Source organism: Medicago sativa, chromosome 4 (genome assembly GCF_051527215.1).
Source record: "Medicago sativa cultivar Bolivia chromosome 4, Bolivia_mono, whole genome shotgun sequence".
Lineage (NCBI taxonomy): Eukaryota > Viridiplantae > Streptophyta > Magnoliopsida > Fabales > Fabaceae > Medicago > Medicago sativa.
The window spans coordinates 15,254,563-15,275,105 of NC_140752.1; the positions used below are offsets into that span (position 1 = coordinate 15,254,563).

The following is a 20,543-nucleotide window of genomic DNA, read 5'->3' on the forward strand; positions in this document are numbered from 1 at the left end:
AACTATAAACATCATAATCAAACTGGAAGCACAAAGAGGATACAAATCCAAAATCAAGATATAGAGCCTTTAAAACTTTATATATGAACCCAATTACTTCATTTTGGTAAAACAATTGCTTAATTTGATTTTCTGATTGTCAGCTAGATAATGACATCATTTGACATACACATGGATACCATTCTCTGCCTAACATCTTGTTAACTTGTTCTCAATTGTTTTATTCACATATTTTTAAATTAAGATATCGAATTATTATGTTCTAAATTTTAAAGGTCTAACTCGGTTCCTGTGATTTCCAAATTTTGAAAGGTGGTGAACATAATTACACTAATAATGCAAGCTTTAGAAGTAGAAGTTTATCCAGCATAATAGTGTATGAGAGTTGACATACATTCTGTTCAAGGTCATGGTGATAAAGAATATTTTATTTACCATGAAATGGAATATACGAAAGCCAATGAATCATATATATGATGTCACCTTGACACTGCATTTTATTGTTTATGGAAAACCTTATTTCCATGGAATGACATTTCTGCTATATAGTTTGCATACAAAATTTTACATTAATTCTAAAAAAGTTTTGATTTTCATACAAAATGTTACGTTGATTATTACTTTCATTAAACTATAATGTTCTGTCATTCGCTGCTATGAGGGAGTTCCCACCTCCTTCTGGTTATAAATAACTTGCAATTGGAATTATTCTATTTACTTGTATCAAGGATCTGAATGTGGCTCTGAGTAAACATTCATATAATAAATTGCAAGATACACACTTCTAAATTTATTCTAATACACTCATTAGTAACAAATGCTACTACACTCCCATCTTAAAACAGTGTAAGTTTGTCTTCCTTGTTTTCCATATTCAAAATGCATCCAAGGGAATATCCAGCAAAGAATTTTGTCCATGAGTTTCCAATAACCTACTCTCCATTTCTTCCAAAACATGATGGGACCGATAACACTTCGAAGCCCAAAAATATATCCTAGTTCCACACTTAAAAAATTTCAATCAATTGAACGAGATAGCTTTCTTCTTCTACATGCTGGCTGAGGATGTAATTCCTGCTTTTTATCATATGATTTTCTAGTCAATGGAGTTTCATATAGTCCGTCGTTTCCTTTAAAGGAAGAATTGTCAAATGATTGAAGTTGAGTGCCTGTTGCTATTTTCCCCGTAAAATGATTGAAGGAGACGTTCAAGTACGAAAAGAACGACAAACTTGCAAGTTGCACCGGAATTTCAACAATCAAAGAGTTATTTGAGAGGTCTAGAAGATGGGATTTCACCTGAGAGTTAATTGATTGAAAAGTTAAGAACATGAAGTGCTTTGAAGTCCATCATTACTTTTGGTATTTGACCTTCAAAATGATTGGATGATAAATCAATGGCTGTGAAGATTGTTAGAATTTTAACCAACTCCATTCGTTGACCTTTATTGGAAATTGTCACACTATCCTGATAATATGATTCCTCATTCTCTTGAGAGTGTATAAAGTCTGATCGAACATTATTTCCATTTAAATTGTTGAAATCAATGTCCACAATTTGAATCATTTTCTATGGCTTATTTTCTATTGAATTTTAACATTTTGAGGAACCTGAAGTTTGTTGTTCCGCAAAACTAATACACCAAGTGTTGGTATATTCTTCACGAAGCACGGATAACCACCAACAATTTGATTTGTAATAATGGGAGTGTAAATAGGAAGGCAGGAATGATATCGTTGATAGAATTGTTACTTAAGTCAATGGTGACAAGATTCCACAATCTTTTAATGTCTAAGAAAGGAACATGGCCAGTGAATTTGTTAGATGACAGATCCAAGTTACTGAGGCGTGTGAGGTTTGACAATGAATTTGGAATGAATTAGGCCCCAACTTTCGTGTTAGGAATGATACCATTGATAGAATTGTTACTTAAGTCAATGGTGACAAGATTCTGTAATCTTTTAATGTCAAAGAACGGAATAGAACCAGTGAATTTGCTAGTTGACAGATCCAAGTGACTGAGGTGTGTGAGGTTTGACAATGAATTTGGAAGGGTTCCATTAAATTGACAAACAGAAAGATACAATTCAGATAAGTGCCCCAAGTTGCCAATAGAGCTAGGTAATGCTCCAGAGAAATTTGTGACACTGACTCTAATTCTACGAAGAGATTCACTTAGTGAGTTGTTGGGAAATGAACCACGGAGATTTTCGTTGGAAAATAAGTCAATAACAGACAATGTTCCAATCTGAAAGATCTTCTGTGGAAATGTACTGGATAATGCACAAAATGCAAGACTGAGGGTAGTCAAGTTTTTAAAATTTGCAAATGTTTCAGAAACTCGAGATGAAAAATGGTTCTCATCAAGAATAATGACTGATAGGTTCTCTAGTTTTGTTAGGGAAGAATCAAGAGGACCTAATAGACCACAGTCAGACATGCTCAATTCGTGTAGGTCACGCAATGGCAACAAAGCATTGATCCATTCATGTCCCTTAGCTGATATACTTACACCATCCAGATATAATTGCCTTAGATTAGTCATATTTTGGACAAGCTTTTGTAGATTTTGGGGGCTAATTGTCAGCCCTTGCAATAAAAAATAGTGAGGAGAAGAGATATCAAGAGTAACCAACCTTATAAGCTGGGAAATCTCTATTGGAATCTTCCCATGAAATCTAGCATCTGTAAGATTCAGATATGTCAACTTCTCCAGCTTGTTGAATGCTGATGGAATGGAAGAATTGAAATTGTTATAAGCCAAGTTCAGTTTCTGGAGATGTTGGAGATTGAAAAGACTACTTGAATCGTTAAATCCACCATGGATATCTTCGTCACTAAGGTCAAGGCCAATAACATGTCCTTCACTGTCACAAGTTACACCAATCCAATTGCAGCAAGCAATGCTTTTATTCCAATGTTTTAGTTTATTGGAACTTTCAGGGTAGTATGTGAGACTGTTCTTTAATTGGAGTAGCAATGATTCTTGATCAGCAAGACATTTGGCAGAGGCTAAGGAGATTTGGAAAGTGATATATATGCAATAGCAGAAGAGAAGGAAGGAAAACAATGAAAGTAATGTAATTCTCATTGTTGTTTACTCTTGCTGATAACCACAACACAAATGGTTGTGTTATAAAGTTGTAGAAACAACCTTCACTGAGTGGAACAAGTCCAAAGTTTTAAGGGAAATTTCTTTGAACATGATCCATGAAGATGTTGCAAAGTCAACTATGCCTTGCATTATTTCAAACTAAATGGGTGCTTTTCAAAATCTTATCTATGTTGGACAAATTTTCTTTTCGAATTTTGGATTACTGAAAGTCAAAACAATGACCCTACAATGTCTTTTGAAATAAATGCTTGACTACAAATCCACCATAACTCTAACCATTGACAAAGTATGTTGTTATAGTCATTGATTCTTTTCTTTCATAAGTATGTTGTTATAGCCATTGACAAAAAAATTCTGCACTCAATATTAGTCCTTACTCAATCCAAATTTGTTTAATTTATGCTTAAACTCTTAAGTTTTTCAACAATTTTTTACAGGCGTGTTAAGAACGTTATTAAAAGGTCCTCCGAAAAAAATATCCCAAAAATTTGATTTCTACATCCATATTTTTGTTACTTATATCTTAAATTTTTGTCGTTTTAAAAAATTCATATTTAATTTATTTCATGTTAAAAAATTATAGATTTTAGTAAATGAACCTTTCATAGTGTTCTAAACTTGTATAAAAAGAATCGTTAAAAAATTTAAAAGTTTAAGGATAATTAAACAAAATTTATTTTAGCAGGGACTAAAATTATAAGTAAATTTTGTTTTGTAGGGATTAAAAATGCTATTAAAATTAAGTAAGGACTAAACTTACAAGGTCGCAATTTTGTAGGGATCAAAAACATAATTAACCCTAAAGTCTTATATCTAAAAATTTAAACTCATTGCACTCAAGAAAGAAAGACAAATGCCAAGTTACTTAAAAATATATAATTCTTTAACTAAGTTTATCTGGACTTAACACATCAGCACTGATATAGACATATCTACTGTGACTTGAATTCAATTCCAAAATTCTCTAATTGGTATATGTACATTAATTTCATTGCAATTCTTCAATGAAATTGTATGAGATTGTACCTCACATAATCTAACTTTAACCTTCAAAGACAAATGCCAAGTGCAAATTCTGAACTCATAAATTGATTCCTTGCATGTCTAGTCTTTCCTTCACCTCATTCTAGTACAAAGTTTAGTTGTTACACAGCATTTCAACCAGAAAAATATAACTCCAAGAATTTTGAGACTTGAATCATAGACAATTAACCATGTTTAGCATCTAATAAGTCCAACTAAAAGTTATCTATTGATTAAACCAGAACAAGAAAGGTAGTTATCTACAATCACAAAAATCATTTTAGCTTTTCCTTGATGACCATTGACCAAACAGGTTCAAAGGTTAAGGAAAAAATTAATGGTGTTAACATCCTCAAACTGTTGCAGCAAGGATAGCTACATTAGTTGGAGCTATGACCATAAGAATCTGTTCCAGCAACTGTAGCAAGTCGGCCTGCGTCATTCTTCAAACTCCCTCATTAACAATTCTCCTGATCTAAGCAGCTCTGGTTCTTTTTCTCTGGAAGCAAAATATAACGCAGTTAATATTTCTGATAGATAGCAAAGTATTCAAACATATACATATAATATCTCATGAATATTCGAAGTGTTTAGATCTTAAAAAAATGTCATTTGGACTTGAAATGTGATAATGCACAAATTTGTCATCTATAAGATCTTTTTAGTTCAAATAAAGAGTAACCAATTGAAGATTTTGAAAAACAGTCTACAACAACAAATGTGGCTGTAACATCAAAGTCTTTGATGTCACTGCATGTGCATCGCAACCGCAAATGTGACAACAGCAACCATATTTGATTAAAACTTTCCACAACATAAATATCGCAACATAACCCTACCACAATTTTAAATCTTGGTTGAACTATCATATCGCAACACAACCCTACCACAATTTTAAATCTTGGTTGAACTATCATGTCATGGACTAACAATACCAAAAGCTTAAGTTGTTAAATCACATCAACAATTTTATACTTAAAAGAATTGAGTAAATTTACCTGGGCTTAAAATTGTTATGCTTCTTGTGAAGGTATTTGTTACGTTCGAACAATCAGAGCCTGGAAAAGTGAAAAATTCTCCGTAAATTGTGGGACAGGTCAAAATTAAGATAATTAAGAAGATAGGCAATTATTTTCGTTACCTTTTATGTTCATATTTTTCTCACATAGAGCTTCTACTGAAGTTGATGGTAGTTCCGGGATAACTTGATTATCATTTGAAACAATTGAAAAATCAACACCCTCACAAGAAAAATCCAGATCACTTAACATTTCAGCAAATGAGAAGTCTGAGCTAAAGGTATCAAAATTGGGGAAATCAAGGTCACATAAGTGAACTTCGCTGTTAGACTCTGATGTAGAAATCTCATTAGGCAATGATTTGTCTGAATCAAAGCTCTGAGGCATATCAGAAGAATCAAAATTCAACCTGCTTCTTACATGATCCCTCTTACTTGCCTTATCTGAATTCATTTTAACGGGTGAAATGCAATGACTACTCTCTATATAAGCCATTTGTTTTGCAGGGCTAACCATAACTCTCTTGGTTGAAATTACAGTGTAACAAGTAGATGTACCCTCTACGTTGCTAGGTGCAGCCTGAGAAAGCTCGGGAGGGGATATATTTGTATTGCTGTGACTGGAATTTGTTCTCGGAGGTGTCTTTGGAACTTTTGAATTGGTTGGGATAGAAGTTCGAGCCGGATTGAATAAGCATTTCACAACACTGGATCCTTGAACCTGTGTTCCACTTGGTACACAGTTCGCAGCCAATGATTGAGTTGCAGAAGAAGGGTGATAAACTACTTGATGATTGACTGCTTTGTTTGATTTTGGCAGTGTGTCTTGACCTGAGAGTGAGGACAGAACAAATATTAAAATCAACGATTTCATGACACATATACATATCAGATGCACAAGCTAGGAGACAAGTACAACTATACCTGAGACAGGAATTTTCCTGCTGGTAGTGGATGATCTACCACGAGGTCTTTTAGCAATTGAAGGTACATGCTCCACTGCTCTGGTATTTTTTCTCTTTCTGTCAGATACACTCAAAACAGGTGTTTCAAAGCTTCCATTCTCTGAATTGGTGTTGTTAGACTGAGGCACTGAGAGCATATTTGATGTGGTCTGTGTCGCAGGGGAAGCAGCAGCAGTAGGAGGAGCACCTGAAAAGTCCAATGTTCAATCAGTTTTCATTTCAATTGAAACTTAGTCCTAAAGTGTGGTTTTAATACTGAATCGATAATCATTCTTGGCTTGCAAAGTTGCAGACTTCAAACACAACAGATGAAAATTGTGACGAAGTGAAGATATGTACAAGTCCCCATTGTTCTACTCAGAATCAAAAAAAACCTTGTAGTATGAATGTTATGTAACTGTCAAGTACAAAATGTTTCATACATAAAAACACCAAATTGAACATTGTCAGAGAAATTCATTCAATCATGTACAGTTTATGACATTCTTTGTTTAGAATTACAGTCTGCAACCAACCACAACTAACACTCAGCCACAACTTTTAGCAGAACATATTCACACATGATTTTGTTCTTTTTCATTGTTATTTAAATATCTTGTGTATCTTTAATTGATTATATCTATAAATACTACACTATTGCAAGAATTAATCTGCAATCACAATTCACAATATCAACCTTGAATGACGACACAGTAGATTGCAATTCTCAACAATATCAACCACTCATCGGATCACAATTCTCCGCAATATCAAGAACCATAACACAACCACAGCTACAATTTAAAACCCTGAGTGTATAACTATGAAGCACGTACACTCCTCGGATTAGACGTGTCCTAAGTTCAGATATGTGTTTGTGTCAGCGTCGTGTCCGTATTCGTGCTTCATAGGTGTCTAATAATTAACAAGCCTAACAAAAACATAACTAACATCACCTAATCAAGTAAACACACTCACACATAACCTAAATTAAAACAAAATCATCCAAAAAAAAAAAAATACTTTTCAACCCTAATTAATCAAGAAAATGTGTTCTCACCGAGATTCGATTGAGGAGGAACTGCAGAAGGCACTCCATTCGCATTGGTCAACGGAATACTTTTACTAGCATTGTAAACATTCATAACATTCTGCACACCATTCAAAAACATCTGAACCCGGTTCTTCTCTTGTTCCATACAAACCCTTTCTTGATCCAACATCACCTTTTGCTCCTTCAAACATATATACTCATCAAGCATCTCACCTAAACTCATCAAACTCTTCGGCACCTAAAAATCAACCAAACCAAAAACAAACAAACAAATAAATATATAAATAAAGATCCAATCTTTACCAAAAAAACAAAACGACCCATTTGAGTAAATCTAAATAAATACAAAAATTAACCAAAAGGGGTTGTAAAAAAACTCAAATGGGTATCAAGAAAACGACCCATTAGCGAAAATTGAATGAAAACAAAAATTAACAAAAAGGGTAGTTGAAAAACCTCGTTGATGGGTGAATTAGCGATGAAAGAAGAAGCTTCGATCCGAAACAATTTACGAGTTTCGGTGAAATTGTTGTCACAGAGGTATCTATCAACGATGAAAGCGATCTGGATTGGAGTGACTTTGCCTTTGCCGAAGGATTCAGGTTTCTTGGATTTGGATTGTTTAGCCATTTTTGTTGTGTTTGGTTTTTGGGTTTGAGATTTGGTTTTTGTCGCTATTGTGAAATGTGTGTTGTTATTTATTTAGGGTTTGTGAAAAGTTGAAAAGAGTGAAGAAGGAGGGAAGTGAATGTGGTTGTGAAAGGCGGGATGAGGTTTTTGGTTTGATATTTATTGACTGTTTTGGCGGAAACTACAAAACAGAACGTTGCTAACCGCGAGGAGTACTTTTCTTTTTGGTTTTTGACTGATTCACTATCTTTTTCAATTGTGAGAATAAAGGGGGAAAATATTATCTAGAAAATGAGAGAGAGGATAAGTAGTATGTGAGAGAGAATCTCCTCAATGATAAAAATATTAATGTACTCCCTCTGTCTGGATGAACTATTTCACAATATACATTATTGATTTAATATACTTTGACCATATTTTTTTTACTAATTCATAAAGATAAATAATATTATGTAAGATGTTGTTGGATTTGTCTCGATGAATATTTTTACAATATTAAATTTTCATAAGTTTTTTTTAATAGAGAATTGAATATATCAAAGATAAAACATATGTATTAGTACGTGTGTCGAGGAGGAATTAAGTTTTGAGTTGACTTTTTCTCCCTCCAACTAGCAACAGACCCGTGCTAAGCACGGGCCCGTGCTCCGCACGGGTTAGGCGTCGAAGCGAAGGCTACGCGTCAAAACGTATTGTAATGTTATATGCATTGAGAAAAATAATAATGATAAAGTTAACGTTAATGATAAAAGGGAAAATTGACCTTCATTAAGATTTTCTTAAACACAAGCATCCCCTTTAGTTTTTTAAACACACTAATCTCCCTTTTTTTTTCTATCCAATTTCATTTCAATTGCAAATACATAATTTAATTTTAGTCATTTTGATTTCATATATCTTGTATTTGTTTTCTCTTTTGGCAATTAAGTGGAATGAGGTTTTTATTCCCCCACAATGGAGAAAAAACAACAACAATTGTTTTTACCACCAAATAAAATCAAACACCGACAATTACATAAAATAGTAAAAGAGAATATAGAAATGGGACAACTCTTCTTTATTTCCTTCAGTTCTTAGGAAGTTTAATTTGCTTTGGTTAAGCTCTTCCTTATCTTAAATCAGCAGAGAAGAGGATTTTGGTGGATGGACATTGTGGTTGTTAACTAATGAAAAGGAAATAATATTTGATATATCCATTTTATTATGTTAAAGTTTCAAAATTAAACACCTTGAGGAAGGTTGGTGTAATTTACTAATGATAAAATCATTGAAACAGTTATTAATAAATATTACAAAAGTGGTAGACTCAATAATGATAAAGATGTTGTTATGAGTCCGTGTATGAAATATACAACTATATTATTTAGTGACTTATTGATCATTTATCTCGTGTTTTTTATAGTATACTTCTAAATGATATAATAATTAATAATCTACAACAATGTAAAAAATTATTTCATAATATGACATTAAGATAAACAAAAAAATGCAAATTATTTTTATGAAAGAAGCAATCTTAACAATGTGTAATTTTGTGAAAGGTAGTTTTTGTTTTTTACAAATGAAAAGTAGATGTATGTCTTGTAATAAAATATTAATCCTGTGTATAATTTGCAAAGGAGAAATATTTTGTAACATTCTTAAAATTGTGTTATTTTGTGACTATCAATCAGATATAATCGAATAAATTTAGATGCAAAAATAGCTATCAAATGAGAAATAGTTCTGTATTTTTTCTTTTTTATTTTCTCACTTAAAATATTGTTCCTTTGTTTTGTTAAGTATCGACGTTAACTGTTTCTTCCATATATACTTTTTATATTATTGATAACTGAAAGTATTTATTAATGTTTTTTATTAATATTTTTTATACTAAATATTTAAACAATTGTCATTTTTTATTGGATTGCCTAAAAAAGAAAAATGCGTGGGAAGGTAGTTTTATTGCATCCTTAAAAAGAAAAACTCAAGAAGGTAGTTCTATTACATCCTAAAAAGGAAAAACTCATAGGAAGGTAGTTTTGTTGCATCCTGTTGCATCAAATAGACCCAGTGTAAGATAAAATCACATGAACGTCATAAAAATTATTTTTAGTAAATGTAAATTAAATATAACGTTTGATTTTATAGGAAAAAACGATTTTGTCTTTCAATAATTTAGATATTTTTTTTAGAGATTTTATAAAATAACATTATCAATTTTTTGTTTGTTTATCGTAATAACAATCACTTCTTTAAAAAAATAATTTAATGTGTTTGGATGCAACGATATAGTATAGACTTTTTGTTATAAAATTATCTGCATCTTTTGATTCATATTTTCTCCCCCCTCTAATTTTTTTTTTTTGAAAAGTTACTATAATATCTTTTTATCTGAGGTTGTTTTTAGATTTTTTGTTGATCATGGTTTTAAAATAAAAATTACAATAAACTGATATAATTCTCTTTAAAGTGATGAAGATTGCTCTTCTCAATTAAAAAATTACTCTTCCACACCTAAAATGACCTTCAATACCCCCAGCGACACTTAACTTTCGTTCGCTCCTTAACATTCAACTTAGGAGCGAACTGTAGTTAACTGCCGTTGAGAGTATTTTGGTCATTAACTTTCATAATTAGAGAATATATTTAGTTGTTGTTTAAATACAACTCTATAAAAAAAAAAATTTGTCACAAAATCATCTCAATATTTTAACAGTTTTTTTCTCTCTCTTCTAAATATGATCAGTTGTTACATAATACACAAATTGGTTAAAATATGCCGAAATGTCAAATGATTATGATGTGGAAAAATTGTGTTTTTGTTGATCTTTAATTTCATAATAGAGAAGGAAAAATTGTGTTTTTGCCGATCATTAACTTTCATAATTAGAGAATAGATAAGTGAGAGATTTTTTGAAAAAAAATAAGAAACTATTTTGTATTTTTATTATAAATTTAATCAAATAATTTTTTTAAATAATTTAGTTTAATTATATACAACTATATAAAAGGAGTTTTTTGTTACAAAATGATCTCAATCTTTTAATAATTATTTTCTCTCTCCTCGAACAAAATACACAAAGTATGCTTAAGTGTCAAATGATTATAATGGGACAAAATTGTGTTTTTGCAAATCATCGACTTTCATATTAGAGAAAAAAAAGTGTGTTTTTACTGATTGTTAGCCTTCATAGAGAATGAATAATTTAGAGAATTTTTGAAAAAAAAATATAAGAATCTACTTTGTGTTTTATTAACATCACATTTTTTTAAATAATTTAATTTGTTTAGATATAACTATATAAAAGAATTTGTTTGTTACAAAATCAACTCAATCTTTGGTGAGTTATTTTCTGTCTCCTTGAAATATGATTTTTTGCTACAAAAGACTCATAATGATTAAAATATGTTGAGATGAGATGTCAAATGATCATGATATGACAAAATATATATTTTTTTGTCATTAATTTTCATAATTAGAGAGAGATTATAGGAAAATTTGTTTTGTTTGGGATTAAAATTAAGTTAGTTAATTCTTTTAAAAAAAGATTAAGTTAGTGTGAAAATTTGTTTTAATCGGGTTAAGATTAAGTTTGTTTTGTTCTTTCAAAAAAAAGATTAAGTTTTTTTTTTTTTGCAAAGAAAAAAAGATTAAGTTAGTGTGTTTTACTTGAGTGAGTTTGTTTTAATTTGTTTTTTAGGAGAGAAAAATCAGGTGCGATTGAACCAAAAGACACAAAAGGATATAATTTTGATGACGTGTCAAAAAATTAAGAAAGAGTAAGATTGTATTTTTGGTAGTCATTAAGTTTCATATATAGAGAATAGATTATACTCATAAGTAAATTTCACTGTGTGGTTATTTTGTTGGTGTCGTTCAAAAATAATAAAATTTATATCAAGTGTTATATTTTTTTTTAAGATATTATGTTTGTTGGTTTGTTGGTGTTGTTGAAAAAGATAAGTATGGTTCTTTTACATTATTAAAATGTTAAATATTTATTATTATTTGTACTTTTTTTTTAGAAAATTTATTATCTATACTTATAATTTTAATCAATTTATTTGTAACAAGAAAATGTGGTCCAATTTGAGACATGTAAACCAATTAATTTGTAAGAATTTTTCTTATATTAAAATAAATCATCTACAAATTGACCAAATGTTGGCAGCAATAACGTGATAATGATCAATCATAAAATCTCTCCACGAATCCGTTGGAAAAATTCAATGCTCTTCCTTGTCTTGAGAGATAAAAGGTAAAGTCAAAGATTGCAAGCCACCTCTGAGTCTTAGAATAGTTTTGCAACAAATCAACTTACTATTCAAAAATCAAAATTTTGAAAGCCTTCTTCCAAGAGTGTTTTCATCTCTAGTATATGCAATCGACATTGTCTGGTATATTAAAATTTAAATGGAGATGATAAAACTCAATCAACGCTCGCATTCGTCTACTTAAGCAATCTTCACTGTATTTGCAAATTATGCATATCAGTTTTAGATTTTATTGACAAATGACAAGGTCCTCTTTCCGTTAAGACTAATCAATTTTTGAAGCAATTTGGGATGATCTACAATCAATATTCTTAAATGCTACTTTCAATATCACTCGTCGTTTTGAGTACACTTGTCTGATTCAAAATGAGCATTTAAACAATAAGCCTTATCTTCGTCTATGATGTCTAAAGCGCGTTTAATTCTAAATATATTTCATTGTAGTACACTCGTTCTTCTCCCATAAGGGTTATTGAATGTTCTTTACTTCTACAATCAGTTGTGATTTTGAGCACGGTCAGTTAGGGTACCGGACACAACACTTAAAGGCACCAACTTTTTAAATTAAATAACACGTATAATATGTATAAATACTTGGAAGAAATTTTCTTTAATAACATTTATAAATGACTAAATGAGTAACAATTTTTGGTTTATTTTGAAAAAAATGAATGAAAGACAAAGAAGAAAGTTTAAAAGAACACATGAAGAGAAACAAGACATAAAAAATAAGGTTTAAACGCACTTTTTACCCCCAAAGTTCGCAAAAGTTGCAATTTTAGCCCCTTTTAAAAAAATGGCAAAAATGACCCCATGTTTACCTCCTTTTGCAAGAAAAAAAGGGTTGTTCTTGTTATTGTTTGAGAGATAAAGTAAAGAAAAGGGGAAACTGTTGAAGATGGAAATTAGTTTTGATTTTTGGTTTTTAATTGAATGATTTTATGAAAATCAAGAGGTTGAAAATGAGGATGTTTTGCCTCCTTTTTCCAAAACTTTGATTCACGTACGCCTTTTTTTTTTTTTGCTTTTTGATTTATTTAATTTAATTTATATATATCTAGCTTTTTTATTTAATTTTTAATTGAAAAAAAACAAATGTGGCGTGCCATGTAGGCTTGACCAAGTTAAAATTGACGTTTTGCAAAAGGGGCTAGACATGGGTCACTTTTGCCTTTTTTTTTAAAAGGGGGCCAAAATTGCAACTTTTGCAAACTTAGGGGTAAAAAGTGCATTTAAGCCAAAAAATAATTTATGCTAAAAAATAATTTATGCTAATTTTCAAAGTAATGAATGCAGCAATTATAATTTACCAAAAAAATGAAACATTACAAAAATTTATATAATTATTTATGAAAAACTTTTTTTTTTGGTAGTGAAAAAAAAAACTTGTTATTTAAAAGATAATAGATGCATCTACACTGTATATAAAGAAAATACATGAATTTGGTATGGTTTTTTCCATTTCCAATTTTACCCTTCATTAAAACTAGGGTTAATAGTGCTTTACCCCTTGTAATATAGGTCATTTCCGGTTTTACACCCTGTAAAATGTTTTTTTTGATTTACCCTCTTTAAAATATTTTTGTTTCGATTTACCCCCTAATAGGTCATTCAAAAACCAATTTTTTATTTTTTTTTTCAGAAATTCTGGTTTTTGAATGACCTATTAGGGGGGTAATTCAAAACAAAAATATTTTACAGGGGGTAAATCAAAAAAAATATTTTACAAGGTGTAAAACAGAAAATGATCTATATTACAGGGGGGTAAAACACCATTAACCCTTAAAATTATCTTTTTTACTATTTTATCCTTCTTATAATATAACTTAAACTATCGATTAAAAAATAGTTAAATTCCATTAAAATATGAACAACCTCACCACAATAGGAAGAATGTTATCTACAACAAATTACGCAGAAAATAAGACATGTTGGGTTAGATTATTTATATTTTATAATAATTTTATATTGTTGATATCATTGAAAAAGATAAAATTTTATATTAGACATATTGTTGGTGTAATTTAAAAAGATAAGCATGTTGTTACAATCTAAAATGACAAACATTAATACATATAATTTTAATCAAAATCTAACTAATTTGATACAAAATATTGTTTATAATTTACATGTGTTAACGCAATAAAATGAACGAAAAAGATGAGAAATCAAACTTGGATGAGAAATCAAACAGTGATGCATTGAGATGATGAACAAAACAACACCACACTGATACGTAGTGAAACCTTGACAGTAAGACGAACCAATTATGTGTGGTACCACTTTTTTTTTTTTTTGAGGGAAAATGTGTGGTACCACTTATTTAGTTAAGTAGGGGAAAACAACGTGATTTTACACCCAAAAAATTAATCATTATCACATACTTATCTTCGATGAATGAAGAAGTTAGGTGCAATGTAAAGCTTCCCTCTAAAAACCAGGCTCCTCGTAGTATATGCTTTCACTCTTTATTGCACTATCCTATTTTCAAATAGGAGCACGTTTGTGGACATTTTATATCAGTGAACACAATTTGAGAGAAAGAACGAGATAAGAGATTGATGTCATGTTTTTAAACTGAGGGACTTGGTGGGATATATAATGATTTTCCTTCTTATGTTTTATATTTAACTCATGATTGATCCCTTCTCACTTTTAGGGTCATTACTTCAGCTATCCTTGTCCGAACTTAATCATCATGTGATAAATAAAAGGTCAAATGAACATCAAAGATCTTTTAAATCTAAGGCTTTGTATCAGACTAATCTGTTTAGTTATTTTAGTTCAAATTGTTCCTTTATGTCGGTAAAAATGAAAAAGTTAGTCATTGAATTTAGGCTTAAACGCACTTTTCCCTTCTAACTTTTAAATGTAATGATTTTGATCCCCTGTTAAAACATAGTAGAAATGATCCTTTATATTTAGCCGCTTTTGCAAAATATCAATTTTAACTTAGTCAACGCCTATATGTCATGTCACTTAAGCGACAAGGAAGCCATTTATGCATTTTTCAAATTTAAAATGAATGAAATTGTCACGTGTGTATTTCTATAATTAAAAATAAATAAATAAATAAAAAAAGATAGAAGCATGTGATCTTCTTTTATCCAATTTCCCTCACTTCTTCTTCTTATTATTCTTCATGATCTACATCATGTGTTTTGGAACCAGAAAACAAAATCCTTAAAAAAAAATCCAAACCATAAAACAAAATTCAACGGGGCCAAAATCCTCAAAATTAGCTTATTGCAAAAGGGGCTAAACATAGAGATCATGTTTGTTGTTTTTTTTAATAGGGGTCAAAATCGCTATTTTTTAAAAGACAAGGGGGGAAAGTACGTTTAAGCCTTTACTTTATTTATTTTCTGTAACAAATTGATCTCCTTTTTATCCAAATTTATTATAAAAAAATGCTTACATGACCATTTAACGTCACGGAAATATTTAGAACACTAAACATGATTACTTAATACATTGTATTCTCAATTTAATCTTAATTTTGCAGATGAATTTCATCAAAAAACGTTATAAATCAAGTAATCGATTTATTTTGTTCCAAATAAGATTGAACAATAAACCTATGAATCCTAGTTTTGAAAGAGGTGAATTTATACCTACCAACTTAACAATCTTATCTTATTATTATTATTATTTACTAAAGCTTAACCCCTGAAGCTAACCCTAACCCTAATATTTTCCCTCCACTTTTCTGAGCCATTGGATCTTGCATATTTAGGCGCCATTCAATTTTAGTCGTTGATCATATTTCATATTTATCTCTTCTATTTTCCGAAACAACTATTTCATATTTATCTCTTCTGTTTTCCGAAACAACTATTTCATATTTATCTCTACTTCAGCTTATCCCCCAAGCTAACCCCAACCCTAATATTTTTCCCAAGCTACGATAACCGCACTCCGCTTCACGGTGCTTCTCTCCACCGCTGAATCCATGTCACGAGATGCATAATCGAATTCGACGTCGGATGTCAACACTCAAGATTGTTGGAAAAACACGGTAATTCTTATCTTCTTCTACGTTTTTCTCTTTCGGCGTGTTCGCACCGGCGACAACCATTGAAGGTTCATTTGCAGATCTAATCTTATTTTATGTAATGGAGTTGCTGCAAAACCCTTAACAGATCTCTTGAGAATGATGTTTATTTCAATGGTGGTTGTAGGTATTGAAGTGACAGTATAGCTTCCCATGGTTCTCACACTACCGTTTTTCAATTTTTCTTTAACAAATAAATGTAAGTGTTTGCTGGGGTTTGGTTTGTATGTCAATTTTGGGATTTTCGTGCTGGGATTTTACCAATCAAATTAATTTTTCTTTTTTCCTGTGAAGGTTTAGTGGCAAATTAGCTTCAACAGTTAAGTACATGTTTCTGTTTACTTCGCTTTTAGTTTAAGGTACTTTACTTCTTCATTGTCTTTTTTCTTAGATCAGAACTCCCTCATATATGTTTTCGCTAATCAAATTAATGTTTATGTTTTTTGCAGGTCATATTTGGTTCGCTCCCGACAAAAATAACTGAACACGGATGAGCTTTTTTAATGTGGTACTCATAGATGCGCATGTTTAGATTTGTATATCAACATTTTTCTTTTCACCTTATTCCTATTTTACTACTAGAATTTTTTGACTGAGTTTGTCTTTCAAAACTGTTTTGAAATCCACTGTTGAAGAGAGAATATTTGGTAATTAATTCTTTGGTTATGTTAAGAACTAGATTATGAGCGTATGCAAATTTATGAAAAGTTGTTGGAAATAAACTGAAAACAACTTGAAAAATGATTTATAATAAGGGATGTGTTTTATGATTTTGTTGGTTTTGCCTATCTACTTTGAGCTAAATATTTTGCGACTCTCATTTTGACATGCTTCAATGACAATGTATTGTCATACGTCTCAATGGTGATGACGAGTGGTTCTACGGTGATGAAGATAGGAATTCCAAGAGGACAGTGTGAAGATGATTAGAAGCTTTGAAGAGATATAGTTAAAGACTATTTACTTTGTTGAATACACCAATGCAACTTTTAGAACCTGTCGGCGACAATTGGGTTTCCACCATTGAGGTAGTGCTGAGATCTGCTTCTCTAATGGTAGTTGAATTTAGAGCAATTTAATTGTTTACTTTTCTTTGATTTTTATTGTTTTTGCTGAATTTTATTTTTTTTTTTCCTTTTCAGATCCTATCAATAGCATTTATCCTTAGAGTGAGAAATTTTTTTGGGTTGACTTTGCAAAAACAGGTTCGTTTCTTTGGGTATTTGAATCATTTTGTGTTTTAATGTTTTCAATGGTCTTATTTTCATTAGTAAGCTTTGTAATTAACTAGAGTTGATGCTTTAAAAGAGTTTAAGAGTAATCCATCATAAGTTACTTTGAGCAATTTCAGACCTTTTGGCTATCTGACATGAGTGATTAATATGTTTACTCTATCCAAGCAACTGATTGTTATATTGCTTTCAATTTGAAACATGGCCAAGGTAACAAGGTTCTACCTCATATTTTATTTGTTATGACTTCCAATGCGTTTATCTTATTGCATTGATGTAGCACAACCAAAATCTGGATATAGTAAGAAAATAATTAGTGTGTTTCTTAAGAATTCCATTGCAACGTTATACTAATCTATGATGTTTGCATTTTTAGCTTTTTTCCTTTGTAACGATTCAACGACATTAAATCACGTTATCTCTAAAATAACAAAAAACAAGTTTATTTAGGGGTCTTTTTCTTCATATCATTTTTTTTTCATATCTTAATTAGTGACTGTGTGAGACAATGTTTTTTTGCTACTTAATTACTCACCATGTTTCATATGCCTTTCTGTTTCATTGTGTTGTTGCTACTAAAAAATCAGGTTTATATTTTGTAGCTCCTTTTTTTTATTTCTATCTTCTGGTTTGGATGGCGATAGAAATTAGTTCATCCTCCCTGACTATTTTGGTCATCTTGATCGTTGGCTAGGCTTTAGAGCATGATGTTTTGTCCCTCATTCATTGTTTCTTGCTACAAGTTCCTGTTTTTCTCTTTTCTCTTTCTCTATGACAATTGTTCTTTCCATATGCACATTGAAGGATCAAGTATCTTAGGAGGGTTTCTGATTGTAGATCCCCTTTCTTGGTGATCTGACACCGGCTTTAATAAAGGAAATCAGTTGGCTGCACATTTGGCCATTATTTGCTTGGTGAGTCCGACCCAAAAATATTTTGATGATCTCATTGTTGCCTTTAATCATGTTTCTTCTGTTTAATCTTCTTAGAGTCTTCCTCATCACAAATCAAATTTGGTTATTTCTTTGTTGAAAAGTATGCTTTCCTGGTGATATTTTTTCCTTTAAATTTCTTCAATCATGTTTGATTGATTAACTATTATGGAGATTTAAGATAAACATGATAGTAGGATGATTTGGTTTGATCATTGGAGTGGATCTCTTATCCTTTATAGATTCACATTCCAGTCAATAAAATAAAAAAAAGCTTGAATTGGTCTCTTAAAATAGGTCCACAGAACCATTCAAGAATATTCTTCAATTCATCACTTAGCTAAAATGAAGCACTGCTTTTACCTTTAATTGTTTAACATGCTCATAAATTTAAAACATTTTGATTGCCTTATTTTATTTTCAGGCCATTTTGACAGGTTGTAAAAGTCTTATTTAGTATTGATGTAGATTTATAGAACAAAGTCTACATTTATGCTTGTGTTATGATTTTGGTAGTAATTTATTTTGATTTCCTTAGTTTGCTTCATTGATAGAGATGTTAGAAAATATAATATCTCATTTTGTATATGCACTGCACCAAGTTATGTGACTATAGAATATATTTTAGTAATGATCCTCTGCACATGGTTCCTTCACTTCCTTTAGGGAGAGGAATATAAGAGTAATTCTATGATCAACATAATGTAAAAATTTCAAAGTTTTATTTTGTGAAATTTATTTGTATTTTTACCCTAAAACAAATCTTAAGGTCTTATTTTCACTCATATTTATAGTTCATTTCAAAGTCGATCAGCCAGAAATCAGTGCTTCTAATACAATTATTATTACAAGTTGATTCTTCTTAATTTTTTTTTATATGTAGACGAGAATGCAAGTACTGCTGTGTTTGTTTTATGAGTGTAGTTAGTGCCTCGAGAGTGTCTTTTGAGGTAATGCTGCTGCTGTCCTATGGTGTTTCAGAGTGCTTCGGCTGTGGGGTGGTCCGAGTACCGTTTTTGTTGCTGCTGTCATGACAGAACAGCAGCTGTTGGTGCTGTTTTCTGTCTGTTGCACAGCATGTCTGCTGTTGTTTTGGTTTGGACAGCTGCTGTCTGTGTTAGGAGCTTTCCTGGGGCAGTTTTGGGTTGGAAGAGGCATAGCTATGTGATTGAATTTTGGTGATTGTAATTAGAGTTGAGAGTCATAGCTTACTCATGGTTGAAAATCATAGCATGCAAACTGTCTCTGAGATAAACTGTGCAGATCAATTGTTGTGAGGTGTAAAATGAATATATCGAACTATCACGTGCAATGCGAGGCTGAAGGAAACATGCACCTGGGTTGTATATCAAACAGATATAGGTGAGGTCTTGAAAAATATTATTCTTTACTAGATTTTGTTTCAAAATCTATTTCCCAAATCAAATTATTATTGCAGTGACTTAGGCCTATCAATGAAAGTAATTGTGGCAAAACCTGACTTTAGTTTAAGTTATTTTATTAAGATGTATGTATTGTTAGTTCCTTATTAGTTAGTTATAATTGTACTTTTCTCTATCAAAGGCATTTGATGTACACATTTCGAAATGAATGTTAATATACGTGGAAATCAATGGATAATGGAGTAGTTTTCTTATGATAGGGTTTGTTTTAATTTATTTTTTGCAAGTGGGTAAATACACACCTTTTCAGATTTACTTTTGATACATTAGTTGACATGTAATTTTTCTTTTAAAGTTAGTTGACATGTAAATATAGCCGTTGAAGTTGTCTTCAGGTTGAGTTTTCCATGAATGGGTTACAAATTCTACTAAATTAGAACAGAGAGATGAAGATCCTATCAAAAATGAAAACAGTAATGAATATTTTTTATATTTTTCAACTGTATGTAGCCTTAAATTTAAACATACATAATCCAAATTCTTACCATATTTTCTCTCAACAAAAAAAAAAAATCATACTTAAGCCATTAAATTTTAGTCTTTTTTTATTTTAAACGTGATGATAGTCTTTAAAATATCATACAATTATAGTTTGTATAGAAAAAAGGCTAACAACTTTAGGTCTCCGTTCCTCAATTGTGGAGTAATTTGAGAGGCTAACTACTATAGATCTCTATAAAAAAAATGCGGATATGATTTTTGAGTAAAATAAACAACTACGCATCTATTAAAAATGATTGACATTAAGAGTTAGGTTAAAGAAGTGATTTATTATTGATGGTGTGTGTAAAGATTTAACATGACTTTAATTTTTTCTTATAAAACTATTCTATGTTTCTAT

At 30.8% G+C, this 20,543-nt stretch overlaps 2 protein-coding genes, 1 long non-coding RNA gene and 1 pseudogene across 4 annotated transcripts; 1 reads left to right on the top strand and 3 right to left on the bottom strand.

The window, feature by feature from the left end:
• Positions 1–465: 465 nt before the first annotated feature.
• LOC146926643 (uncharacterized) lies at positions 466–1,731 on the bottom strand (annotated as a pseudogene).
• Positions 759–3,102, bottom strand: LOC146926644 (receptor-like protein 6). Its single transcript, XM_085708100.1, has one exon. The coding sequence runs from the start codon at positions 3,090–3,092 to the stop codon at positions 1,881–1,883; it is 1,212 nt and encodes a 403-aa protein (XP_085564226.1). The 5' UTR covers positions 3,093–3,102; the 3' UTR covers positions 759–1,880.
• Positions 3,103–4,333: 1,231 nt separating this feature from the next.
• LOC146926645 (uncharacterized) lies at positions 4,334–7,907 on the bottom strand. The gene is made up of 6 exons (XM_085700152.1): positions 7,612–7,907; positions 7,162–7,393; positions 6,082–6,309; positions 5,281–5,988; positions 5,138–5,197; positions 4,334–4,638 (listed from the first exon to the last, which is right to left on the bottom strand). The coding sequence occupies exons 1-6, from the start codon at positions 7,783–7,785 to the stop codon at positions 4,598–4,600; spliced, it is 1,443 nt and encodes a 480-aa protein (XP_085556278.1). The 5' UTR covers positions 7,786–7,907; the 3' UTR covers positions 4,334–4,597.
• An 8,007-nt stretch (positions 7,908–15,914) lies between these two features.
• Positions 15,915–19,896, top strand: LOC146926646 (uncharacterized). 2 transcript variants are annotated; one of them, XR_015005461.1, is made up of 7 exons: positions 15,915–16,060; positions 16,224–16,295; positions 16,391–16,455; positions 16,546–17,124; positions 17,239–17,301; positions 18,133–18,242; positions 19,144–19,896. It is a non-coding gene; the product is annotated as an uncharacterized LOC146926646 (long non-coding RNA). The 2 variants fall into 2 exon arrangements; XR_015005462.1 differs by having other exon boundaries at positions 15,922–16,125.
• Positions 19,897–20,543: the final 647 nt, after the last annotated feature.

Coding starts and splice junctions, on each gene's coding strand:
- LOC146926644 (XM_085708100.1), bottom strand. CDS start 3,092: ATGAGAATTACATTACTTTCATTGTTTTCCTTCCTTCTCTTCTGCTAT.
- LOC146926645 (XM_085700152.1), bottom strand. CDS start 7,785: ATGGCTAAACAATCCAAATCCAAGAAACCTGAATCCTTCGGCAAAGGC. Junction 7,394..7,611: donor CTAATTCACCCATCAACGAG/GTTTTTCAACTA, acceptor GTTGATTTTTAG/GTGCCGAAGAGTTTGATGAG. Junction 4,639..5,137: donor CATAACAATTTTAAGCCCAG/GTAAATTTACTC, acceptor TTTTGCTTCCAG/AGAAAAAGAACCAGAGCTGC.